General features: G+C 56.0%; 1 protein-coding gene across 3 annotated transcripts; it reads left to right on the top strand.

Moving 5' to 3' along the window:
* The first annotated feature begins 323 nt into the window (after nucleotides 1-323).
* On the top strand, nucleotides 324-9002 carry ARHGEF15 (Rho guanine nucleotide exchange factor 15). Of its 3 annotated transcripts, none has more exons than XM_058559746.1 (16): nucleotides 324-802; nucleotides 869-1036; nucleotides 1324-1656; nucleotides 1901-1955; nucleotides 3436-3494; nucleotides 3594-3805; nucleotides 3920-4080; nucleotides 4257-4409; nucleotides 4544-4673; nucleotides 6003-6077; nucleotides 6182-6274; nucleotides 6357-6517; nucleotides 6615-6767; nucleotides 6923-7005; nucleotides 7115-7219; nucleotides 8866-9002. In XM_058559746.1, the coding sequence occupies exons 1-16, from the start codon at nucleotides 361-363 to the stop codon at nucleotides 8985-8987; spliced, it is 2505 nt and encodes an 834-aa protein (XP_058415729.1). In that variant the 5' UTR covers nucleotides 324-360; the 3' UTR covers nucleotides 8988-9002. The 3 variants fall into 3 exon arrangements, with proteins under 3 accessions (XP_058415729.1, XP_058415728.1, XP_058415727.1); XM_058559745.1 differs by having other exon boundaries at nucleotides 7991-8929; XM_058559744.1 differs by having other exon boundaries at nucleotides 324-1036; nucleotides 7991-8929.
* Nucleotides 9003-11899: the final 2897 nt, after the last annotated feature.

The following is an 11899-nucleotide window of genomic DNA, read 5'->3' as shown; positions in this document are numbered from 1 at the left end:
ACCCCAGCTTCACTGTCTCCTCTGGCCTGAATGTGGCGGCAGAAGCCAAAAGACTTGAGAAAGAAATGGAGTCTGGGAGGACCAAGAAAGCCTGCCCGAAGGGTTCAGGGGCCTCAGGGAATGAGAGGAGAGGGACAGGCGAGAGGTGGAGAGGAGACGGTGGAAATGAGGAAGGAGAGGATGTGTACCAGTCTTCCCTCCTGACGCCAAAATCATGGCTCATTTGCTTGCAAACAATTTCTGCTCAGAGGCCTCAGTCTACCCAGCTGGGGGGCACTAAGGGTCTCTCTTTCTCCCTCTCTCTTCCTCAGGGGATGACTCCAGCAGAGCACCCCACTCCTTTGAAGAGCTCAAAGGAAGATGTCAGCCCAGTCTCTTCCTGCAGCAACACCCCCTACCCAGAAGCCCCCTCGGATCATCCGCCCCCGCCCCCCCTCTCGTCCTCGCACTGCCCAGTCCCCAGGACTTCCCCATAACGGCTCCTCTCCACGAGAACCTCCCCTCACCTCCAATGATGCACCATCCCCAATGTGCACCCCTATCTTCTGGGAGCCGCCAGCCTCGTCCCTCAAGCCCCCTGCCCTTCTGCCCCCCTCAGCCTCTAAAGCCAGCCTTGACTCCCAGACTTCCCCAGAGTCGCCTTCTAGCACCCCTAGTCCAGTGTCTCGGCGCTCTGTCTCCCCAGAACCTGCTCCCCGGTCTCCAGTCCCCCCACCCAAACCCTCCGGGTCACCCCACACACCTCTGCCCCTGCTCCCCGCGGCCCAGGTCCTCACCCAGGATGGCCCTGCCTCGGCCCCAGGCACTGTGCAGGATGGCTCTGCCTTGGCCCCAGGCACTGTGCGGGATGGCTCTGCCTCGGCCCCAGGCACTGTGCGGAGACTGGCTGGCAGGTTTGAGTGGGGAGCTGAAGGCAAGGCCCAGGCTGAGGACGATCTGGAGCCAGGTCCCCAAGGGGTAGCGGATGTCAACGGGGAGAGGGAGACTCCCCAGGGCATCCTCACCAGGAGTGGGTCCCAGCAGAATGGTGCTCCAGGTAAGCATGTCCTGGGGCTAGGGTGGGCTCAATCCAGCTCAGCTTTTTTGTTTTCAGTGCTTTAAACGTGGTACTTTCAGGGATGCCTTTTCAAAAATGAATTTCGTGTTTGGAAAATCTAGTTCCCATATTTCTGGGGGTTTGAAGAGAGTCAGGGTTGAGGAGATAGATGCCTGGGGCGGGACCATGTTCCCGCTGCTGGGCAGGTTAAGGGGAGGACGGAGGCCTGGGCAGGGTGGGACCTGGCCCCAAGGGCCTTCTCCTTAGGACACCCCTGTCTCCCACAGATGCTGCCCTGGCCTGCCCTCCTTGCTGCCCCTGTGTCTGCCATGTAGCCCGGCCTGGTCTGGAGCTCCGATGGGTCCCTGTGGGGAGCAAAGAGGACGGTCCCAAGGCTCCCTGCAGGGCCTCCCCACTGCGGGCCTCCCGCTCCCGCCCCAACCCTCCAAGCATCAGTCACCCCCCAGTCGTCCTCACATCCTACCGCTCCACTGCTGAGCGCAAACTCCTGCCACCCCTCAAACCTCCCAAACCAACTCGGGTCAGGCAGGATGCCACCATCTCTGGGGATCCCCCACATCCAGATCTCGATGTGCCCTCTGAAGATGGAATCCAAACAGGTACAGGGCCTGGGGGAGTGGATCTCTGAGCTGGGAAGGGAAGGGAAGGAGGTGGAGTGTTCTAAAAACCAACAAACTACAACGCCCAACAGGCCCTGGGCTTTTTGTTCCTCCACAAGCGGCTGCTCTGGGGCTGATGGGAGTTGTAGTTTTTATAGTAACAGTCTCTGCTGGGGCTGGAGTCAGGAGCCCTGGGCTGGGGATCCTGGAAGTTTGTTCTCTTCACTCTGGGTTCTCCCTCTAGGGGACAGTCCGGATGAAGCTCCTCAGAATGCTCCCCCAGCAACCATGGAGGACAGGTACCTAATACCCCCACCCTGACTCCTACCTGAGGGTGGACTAACCTTCAGATCCAGCTAAATCTCACCTCCACAAAGATGGAGTGAAGGGCTGGGGCTCTAGAGATAAGCAGCCCTGGTTTCTTTTTCTCTTTTTTTTGTGAGGAAGATCAGCCCTGAGTTAACATCCATGCCAATCCTCCTCTTTTTGCCGAGGAAGACCGGCCCTGAGCTAACATCTATTGCCAATCCTCCTCCTTTTTTTTTCCCCTCTTTTTCTCCCCAAAGCCCCAGCAGATAGTTGTATGTCATAGTTGCACATCCTTCTAGTTGCTGTATGTGGGACGCGGCCTCAGCATGGCTGGACAAGCGGTGCGTCGGTGTGCGCCCGGGATCCGAACCCGGGCCACCAGTAGCGGAGCGCAAGTACTTAACCGATAAGCCACGGGGCCGGCCCCCACGGCCGTGGTTTCTAATCCCAGCTCTGTCTTTCATTACCTATGTAAAGTCACTTAACTTCTCCAGGTCTCAGCATCCTCCTCTGTGAAACAGGGGTAAGCATACCAACTACTTCGTAGAGTTGTTGGGTTATAATAATGGTAAAGAGCCAGGCCCATAGTAAGTGCTCCATTTTAGTTCCCCCACCTTGAGCCTCTATTCCAATTATTGTCCGCAAATCCATTTGACAACCACAAACATCTCTTCTGTGTTATCTGGGATTGTTAATCATTTTAGATTCACTACTGTTATCAGAGTTAATCTGAGCCCATTCATTTATTCAACAAATGTTTACTGGTATTCATTCTCCGGGGTTTTTATCATGGGCGAATGGGTGTGTGGTAGCCCCGATGGCCAGAACAGGGAAGACAGAGAGCAAGTGGCGAGGCGGTATAAGAGTTTGGGTTTGATCATATTGAGTTTCACTGAAGCACAAATAGGACATTCCAGACAATGGTTGCTACATGAGAGGGCTGGAGATAGTGACTTGGAAGTTTCTGGTACACAGCAGTTGAGATAACAGTAATGGATGGAGACCGCTTAGCTCAGGGCCTCCCATACAACAGGCACACACAAAAAAATCTGGGGCCAGTGCAGTGGCTTAGCAGTTAATTTTGCGCGCTCCACTTTGGCGGCCCCGGGGATTCGCAGGTCCGGATTCGGGGTGCGGACCGACACACAGCTTGTCAAGCCATGCTGTGGCAGCGTCCCATATAAAGCAGAGGAAGATGGGCACAGATGTTAGCCTAGCGCCAATCTTCCTTAGCAAAAAGAGGAGGATTGGCAATGGATGTAAGCTCAGGGCTAATCTTCCTCACCAAAAAACAAATAAACAAACAAACACACGCACACACATCTGGAGTTTGGTCTGGGGAACTGTCAGGGTCCCTGCATACAACCTGCGTATGGGCCATGCACTCCCTTACGCTAGCATGCGAATAGCGCCCCCTGGAGGTGTGCAACAGTGGGGGCTCTGGGAGACTATCCCTTTCTTTCTCCACAGGGACGAAGAGGGGCTGGATGAGCTGAAGGAGCAGAACTGGGAGCTACCCCTGCAGGATGGTGAGGGCCTCTGGACCTGGGGGTCGCTGCCATGACCATCAAGCAAGGGAAGGATGCTGGGGCCCTGGACTTTCCTGATGTGCTGTGTCTGCTCTCCAGAGCCCCTGTACCAGACCTATCGAGCAGCCGTGCTGTCAGAGGAGCTGTGGGGGGTCGGTGAGGATGGGGGTCCCTCTCCAACAAACCCTGGAGAAGCTCCCACCTTCCCAAGACCCCCTGGACCTCGCAACACCCTGTGGCAGGAGCTTCCGGCCGTCCGAGCCAGCGGCCTCCTGGACACCCTCAGCCCCCAGGAGAGGCGCATGCAGGAGGTGGGTACCCCTCGGGTCTGGCCGGGCAGAGCCGGGTGTGGGGCAGTGCGTGACCTGGGTCCTGGGCTGGCTGGGAGCTGGGCTTGCCCCTATTGCCCTGCCCTTCCACCTCAGAGCCTGTTCGAGGTGGTGACATCCGAGGCCTCCTACCTGCGCTCCCTCCGGCTGCTGACGGACACCTTTGTGCTGAGCCAGGCTCTCAGGGACACGCTCACCCCCCGCGATCACCACACCCTCTTCTCCAATGTGCAACGAGTCCAGGGAGTCAGTGAGCGGTCAGTGGGGTCCCGTCCTCTCAGCAAACGAGGCCTCGGGCTGCTGACACTCCTTAGCTCTCTCCCTGTCCCAGGGCCTCCCTTCCATGAGCCCAGTTAGTGCCTGGCTCTTCCCTCGAGAACCCAGGAGACCTGGCTCTCTGTCCTCTCCATTGCTTGTTCCCCTGCTCCTTCAGCTTCCTAGGGACGTTACTGTCCCGTGTGCGCTCTTCCCCGCACATCAGCGACCTGTGCGACGTGGTGCATACCCACGCCGTGGGGCCCTTCTCGGTGTACGTGGATTACGTGCGGAACCAGCAGTATCAGGAGGAGACCTACAGCCGCCTCATGTGAGTGTGCCCGAGGCGGCGGCCCCGCCACGCTTGCGGGAGGAAGCGCGGAGCAGGGGTGGGGTCCAGGCCAGGGCAGGCTGGGGGATCAGGGCCTCGAGGCAGACGCCAGCCGCCTGGGCCCGCTTCTGCAGGGACACGAACGTGCGCTTCTCCGCGGAGCTGCGGCGGCTGCAGAGCCTCCCGAAGTGCGAGCGGCTCCCGCTGCCGTCCTTCCTGCTGCTGCCCTTCCAGCGCATCACGCGGCTCCGCATGCTGCTGCAGGTACCCGCCGGGCGGGCCTTCCCCGCCCCACCACCCCGCCGGAGACCTCTCCCCACGGGCCTCCTGGCCGGCCACCACCATTTCCCACCCCACCGCGGACACAGGGATCCCCTAAACCAGGACTCCTAATCTGGGCCTCTCAATCCAGGACCACTGGGTCCTACCTGGAGCTATCCAAACGTCTCCGGGAACAGACTGGGTGCAGGAAAAGAGCCTCTGGCTAGAGACATGCGTTCTAGACTTAGCTCTGTCTCTAACCGAAGGACCCTGGGCAAGTCCCTCCTCTCTCTGGGTCTCAGGGGGAATGTGGTGAGTGGTCTTTTCTCCTCAACTGTATCTTTCACTGTTGCCTTCCCGATGGGGGGATATCACCCCCAAGGAGGCAAAAATTCCTTCTTTGGGGAGTGAAAAAAATCTTAAATATTCCAATGGTTGTAGTACTCCAAAGGGCCATGGTACATAAATAGATATACAGTATATCTGTCTATTAAAATTTCATGGTGGGGGGGACAATTAGGGAAAAAATGTCTAAAAAGGCTGCTTAATGGAGTAATACTGGAAAAAAAATTTTAAAAAGCTTGAGAAATACTCTGCTATTGCAGAGTAGAAACTTCTCCCTAAACCAGGTCGCCCAATGTGGGGGTCTCATGTGAAGAGTTCCCAACTAGATTATCAGCGTCTTTATTTCTTATTCAGCTTTATATGTCCCCAGTGTAGACCACATAATCATAATGGCTGAGCAGCTACCAAGTGCTCTGTCCTAGGCATGGCTCTAAGTGCTATATACCCATCTAAACTTACCAACAGCTGTATGGCAGGAATTATTATTGACCCCACTTTATAGATGAGGAAACTGAGGCACAGAGAGCTTAAATAATTTGCCCTTGGTCATACAGATAATAATTGATGGAGACAAAGTTTAAATCCAGGCCCTCTTAACCACCCTGCTATATTGTTTGTACCAATAGTTGTGGTTAATAATTATTGAAATAATAACAACCCTCCCTTCAGCATTTACTATGTCCCAAGGACCACGCTAAGTACATATGTTACCTTGAATCCTCACAACAGTGCTATTGGTATGCCAGGTGATTATCACCCCCATTTTGCAGTTGGGGAAACTGAGACTCAGAAAGGTAACATGACTTGCTCAGGGTTATGCAGATGGTGAGTGGTGAAGTCCCTCAGCCTTATTGAGGCTGGTTCCCCAGCCTTGTAAACCCCACACTGAGCATTTTGCCAAGCCAGGCAGGGTCCTCTGAGCTGCAGTCCCTCCGAATCCCAGGGCTGCAGAGCAGGAGGCCAATCACTCTTCCTCCTTGTCCCCAGAATATCCTGCACCAGACAGAGGAGGGGTCCACCCGCCAGGAGAATGCCCAGAAGGCCCTGGGTGCTGTCAGCAAGGTGGGCAGGGGGGATGCTGAGGCTGAGGGAGGTCATGAGTCGATAGGGAGAGATGGAAGGGGTGGAAGGGAGTAGGGGTGAGTGACTTGGCTCTCTTTACCCAGATCATTGAGCGTTGCAGCGCCGAGGTGGGGCGCATGAAGCAGACTGAGGAGCTGATCCGGCTGACGCAGAGGCTGCGCTTCCACAAAGTCAAGGTTAGTCCCTGCCCAGACTCCTCACCTTCCCTTTCCCCATGGTGCTGGGAAGAAGCCAGACCTCCTCCCTGATTCCTCGCAGGCCCTGCCCCTGGTCTCCTGGTCGAGGCGCCTGGAGTTGCAGGGGGAGCTGACGGAGTTAGGGTGCCGCAGGGGGGGCGTGCTCTTCACCTCGCGTCCCCGCTTCACCCCCCTCTGCCTGCTGCTCTTTAGTGACCTGCTGCTCATCACTCAACCCAAGAGGTGGGTCCTAGGGAGGGAAGGGAGCCCAGGCAGGGGTGGGGAGGAGGAGTCCAGCTGGACCTCTGCTCTCCCTCTGAACTTCCCCTTCCCTGGGCAGTGGGCAGAGGTTACAGGTTCTGGACTACGCCCATCGCTCCCTGGTCCAGGCCCAGCAGGTTCCAGACCCATCTGGACCCCCTACATTCCGCCTCTCCCTTCTCAGCAACCACCAGGGCCGCCCCACCCACCGGCTACTCCAAGCTTCATCCCTGTGAGTTGTGTCTCCTTCAGAAAACATCCCTGGGACCCTCACTTGACCTCTCAGAGCCCACAACCCTCCTGCCCAATCTCTCCCCACCAAGGCCCCTGTCTAATCCCCAGAAAAGTCTCCTGGGCCACTGTGACCCCTCCCTATATCCCCACCAGATCAGACATGCAGCGCTGGCTGGGAGCCTTCCCTACCCCAGGCCCCCTTCCCTGCTCCTCAGACACCCTCTATGAGGACTGTGGTGAGTATCTCCTAGAGGGGAGGAGGGAAGGAAAGCGAGTCTTAAGGAGAATATGGGGGAGAAGCTAAAAAGAGTCTTGATCCCACTGTAATGTCACCCACCCAACCAGACTGTTCCCAGGAGCTGTGTTCGGAGCCTTCTGCACCAGCCAAGACCGAGGGACGGAGTTTGCAGTCCAGGGCTGCCCCCAAGCACCTGCACAAGAGCCCTGAGGGTGAGAGCTGCTTTTATTTATTCATTCAGTGAATACTTATCATGCACCTACAAGGTGCCGCTCGCTGTTCTAGGCACTGTGAACCAAACACGCAGAGGTTCCTGCCCTCCTGGAGCATACATTCTAGCAGGGGAGAAACAATAAAGAGTAAACAAGATAAATAAGTAAATCGTATAGTGTGTCCGAAGATGACAGGTGCTACGGAAAAACAAAAGTGGAGCGGAGTCAAGGTCAGGAGTGCTGGGGTTGGGTAGGGTTACAAGTTTAAATAGGGAGGGCGAGGTGGACCTCGTTGAGGAGGCACCATGTGAGCAGTGACGTGACGGAGGTGAGGAATTTAGGTACGTGGTATCTGGGGGAAGAGTGTTCCAGTCAGAGGCAAAACTCAGTGCACAGGATCTATGGCTGGTGTGTTTGAGGAACGGTAAGGAGACCAGTGTGGCTAGAAGGAGTGAGGAAAGGGGAGAGAAGCAGATGAGGTCATAGAGATAATGGAGACCAGATCATGCGGGTCCTTGTAGGTCCCTATAAGGACTCCGGCTCTGAGTGAGATGAGCAGCCACTGCAGGGCTTGACAGAGGAGTGACCCTGACCATTTTTGATGCTGCTGTCACCTCCACCTCCAATGGCCTTTCCACCAATGCTCCAGGCTTCCATACTAATTCCCATACTCACCATGACCCTCAGGCATTAGACCCCATGGTGCCACCTTTCCCTCCTGATCCGTCCCCTGCCCTGGCCCCACTTGGGCCCCTGTCTCTCTTTCCCCAGGCTGGCTGAAGGGGCTTCCTGGGGCCTTCCCTGCCCAGTTGGTGTGTGAAGTCACAGGGGAACACGAAAGGAGGAAGCACCTTCGCCAACACCAGAGGCTCCTTGAGGCTGTTGGGCCCTCTTCAGCCACCCCCAGTGCCCCCCCACCCTAATGCAGGCTGAGGAGGGGGCACAGGTTGGGATAGCTGCAGTGAGGCATGGAGAGGACAAAGCCCATCCATCCACTGGATTCGCTGTCAGTGAAAACGCTACCTCTAGTGGCAACCAATAGGGACCGAGCTTCAGGACAGAGCAGCCAATGAAAAGAGGGCTGTCGGAGCCCAGGCAACGAAGGAGAGTGGGGATGGCCTGGGTGTGTTGCCAATGGAGACAGAGCGGCCAATGGGTGCTGAGCTGGCTGAGTCCTTGGCTAATGAGTATCCCTGCTATGCTCACAGCCAAAGAAGACAAAGCTAGGTCAATGCGGTTTAAAAAAGGGCCGAGTTGGAGATAAAGTCCTAGGATTAAAATAGCCAACAGTAATGAGCAGGGACCCATCCAGCCAAAGAAGATGGTGATCTGGGCCCAAGACACCAGTAGTGACGCTGCTTGTTTCTACAGCAACAACCTGGCCTGCCCTTTGAGTCTGGGAAGTGTTAGATTCCATTCCCAGGGTGCCTCATGTGCCCTCTCAAGCCACTTCTTCTCTTCTAGAAGAATCCAGAGTGTGTTTCTCAGAGAATCTGTGTGTGTGCGCATGTGCGTATGTGTGCGTATTAGGGAAGTTGATTCTGCTGAACGTGATGTGTGGTGTGTGTGTGTCTTGGCCCCCTCCCAGATGACTGGGTGCTCCATTTCTTCCCTCATCCTCCGTTTTTCGTATTATTCTCTCCAAGACACTAGGTCTGAGCTCCAGAGGAGAATGCACTGGGTGTGGCAGCCAGAGGCCAGAGCTGGGGATGAGAGCCCTGGTTCTGGGTCTCTCAGAGGCCAGGGTTCCATGACAGTTGGAGGGTGATGTTACAGAGCAGCCTGGCAGAGGAGCCCAAGGGACGGAAGATGGCCAGTAGCTGGGGCCCGAGGCCCCTGAAGCCCACAGGCCTTTCCCTTGCCGCAAAGCTTGGCCTCCATAATTCCTGCCTGCAGCTCCTCCAACTTGAACTATAATCAGTCATCCACACTCAGCCTCAGGCTTTGGACTGGCTCTGGGTCCCAGGTTTGGGTGAAGAAAAGGAAGCTGTGGATCACTGGCCAGCTGTTGAGCCTCCTGGGCTTTCTTGCCTTCATCCTGGTCCTCTCATGGAAACACTGGGCTGAGCAGTGGGTAGAGAACAGAGAGCCGGTGTTGCTACCCAGCTTCATCCAGAGCGCCTGCTTCCAGATGAGAAACTGCCCCCACACGATGCCGGGAGGGGAGGGATGAGACAGAGCGGAGCAGACAGTGGCCGGCGAGTGGGGGCCCAGGCCTGGCCCAGGACAGAAACTGCCACACTGACCACAGGAGGCCTGGGAGACTCAGAGGGAGAAAGGCCTGGCATTTGGCATGTCCATGACTTTGGAGATTCACCTAGCCCGGGGCCCAGCATATGAGAAACCCTCAATAAATGTTGCTGGAGCTGTATTGAGACTCTTCAGGGGAGTGTGTGCTTCCAAATATGGCTTTATGAGGGGGGTGGGGCTGGTTAGAAAGGGATTCTCTGAGAGCATGGGCTTGGAGACCAGGTGCAAGGCCTGAGTGTGTTGGCCCACTCGGCTCCTGAGGGATCAAAGGCGGCGGCCGCGGTGGTGGGTTTGCAGATGCTGGGGTAGAGGGCTCCTGCAGGTTGGGGAAGAAGACAGGGCAGGGCCAGGTATGACTGGGGCCCCAGGAGGGGATGAAGATGGAGAGAGGACAAAAAGGGCAGTCAGTCAGCAATAAAGGTCCTTTACTGACCAGCCAAGCATCTCTGCGTTTAATTCAATTCAATTCTACACCTATTTATTGAGTGTCTTCTATGGGCCAGGCACTGTTCTAGGATCTATCTGGGGGATGCAGAGATGAAAAAGACAAGGGCCTTGCCCTTGAGGAGCCTACATTCTCTGGGAGCAGGGGAAGAACAATTACCAAGTGAAGAAATCAATAAGTAAGATAAAATCAGGTAGCAGTGAGTGCTATGAAGAAAATACAGCAAGGGCTGTTATACAGAAAGTTGTGAGTGTGTGTGTGTGTGTGTGGTTTTGGGGAAGACCCTGGAGGAGGTGACATTTGAGCTGAGACCCAAATGAGAAGAAGGAAGCAGCCCTGGGAAAATCTGGGCAAAGAGCATTCCAGGGGTGGCAACAAGGGCACTAACGTCCAGGAAGAGAAGGTAGTGGTTGTGGGAGGGAGGTGGTGCATGAGCTCCCTCAAGGTTCCTGGTGGGGGGAGCCCCTCCCCACTATGCTCCCCTCCTGCTCTGAGATACTCAGAGAGACAGAGGCAGACACAGAGCTACACATGTGCCCCATATATGTTCCCTCCCAGCTCCTCCCTCCCTCCCTGAGTCCCGCCACTAAGAAAGCTCAGGTGCTCCAACGCAGAAGTTCCAATAATGGGATAATGCAGAGAGGGAGACCAGGTAAGAGTTGTTTTGGGGAATAAAGGCACATAAAATACAATCACATGTTCCAAAAGAGACTGAAAAGACAGAGAGGGAAATGAATGCCATGTTTCCTGACTTCCTGGGGTGGGTTTCTGTTATCTTAGAGGCCTCTTTCCATTTTGGGATGACCTGGATGCGCCGTTGTGGAGGAGTCTGCATTCTGCAGGCCTGAGAGGGTGGAGAGGCATGAAGCACAGCTACACATGAGAGGGGCAGATGTGGGAGAATGAGGAGGGATTGGACAGAGATGGGAGAAAGTGGATGGGAGAAGGAGTGGGGCTGGAGTAAGGAGGACAGGGAAGGGGGATGATGGGGGGCAGTACAGGCGGTGCGAGTGGCTGTAGGTGACTTGGCTCATCCTAAATTCTCTCCCTCCCTCTCCCCCGCACCCCTTGCCAGGCATCTATCTCCCTGCCATAGCCATGTACCACCTCCTGCTGGTGTCCATCATCCTCTCTGTCCTGTGTTTCTCCTCACCTTCCTGCCCCGCCGGGGTTGCCTTTTGCAAGTTCGTGGCAGGTGTGGCAGGAGACTCCATGGGAGGAGAAGTCTCTCAGTGCTTCCCTCCCTGCCTGGTGTTCCAGGCCTGGGGCTGGGGCGTTGGTAGGGGTCTGTACAAACATCCCAGGTGGTAGAGAGGTTCACTGAACCACTTGGGGAGTCCTGGAGCTGCCATTACCCATTCCTTCACATTCTATCATGCTGGGGAGGGGCAAGAAACAAATATTTTCACAGGCTTAGGAAAGGCACAGCTGTGTCCCAGGCCTGAAGGAGGTGACTGAGGGGACAGGGTGGGGAAGCTGGGCCCTTGTTGGGAGTCTGTCTCAGTCGGTATGTGCTTTCTCCGCTCACAGCCCTGCTCCTCATATTTGTGGCCTCCATATTTGGGGAGTGGATGACAATGCAGCTAGCACGGGGCGCTGACCTCTCTTTGCGCTGGCCCTTCTATGGGTTCTGGGTCAACATCTTCGTGGCTATCGTTGCCAGTGAGCTGAGGGGGGTTGCAATTACGACCACAAGCAACAGGTGGATGAGGGGAGCCCCTCTTCTCCCCGCAGCCTGCTCATTAGTTCCTCCCCGCTCCTAGCCCCACCGACCCCTCCAGCCCACTTCCATGATCCTTTCCAGAGCCCTTCAGCCTGGGTCTCTGTCCATCCCTAAAAGCTTCTTTCTCTCTCCTCTTTCCTTCCTCGCAGGGCTCGACTCTCTCTTCAGCTACAGGGTATCTATCTGCTGGTTCCTGTCTTGGGGTTGGCCAATTCGCCCCGGCAGACACACCATCCCGGTGCAGGAGTACGTCTCCTCCACC

This window comes from Diceros bicornis, chromosome 18 (assembly GCF_020826845.1).
Source record: "Diceros bicornis minor isolate mBicDic1 chromosome 18, mDicBic1.mat.cur, whole genome shotgun sequence".
Lineage (NCBI taxonomy): Eukaryota > Metazoa > Chordata > Mammalia > Perissodactyla > Rhinocerotidae > Diceros > Diceros bicornis.
Note: the sequence above shows the minus strand (reverse complement) of the source record. Positions and strands in the feature narration are given on the sequence as shown.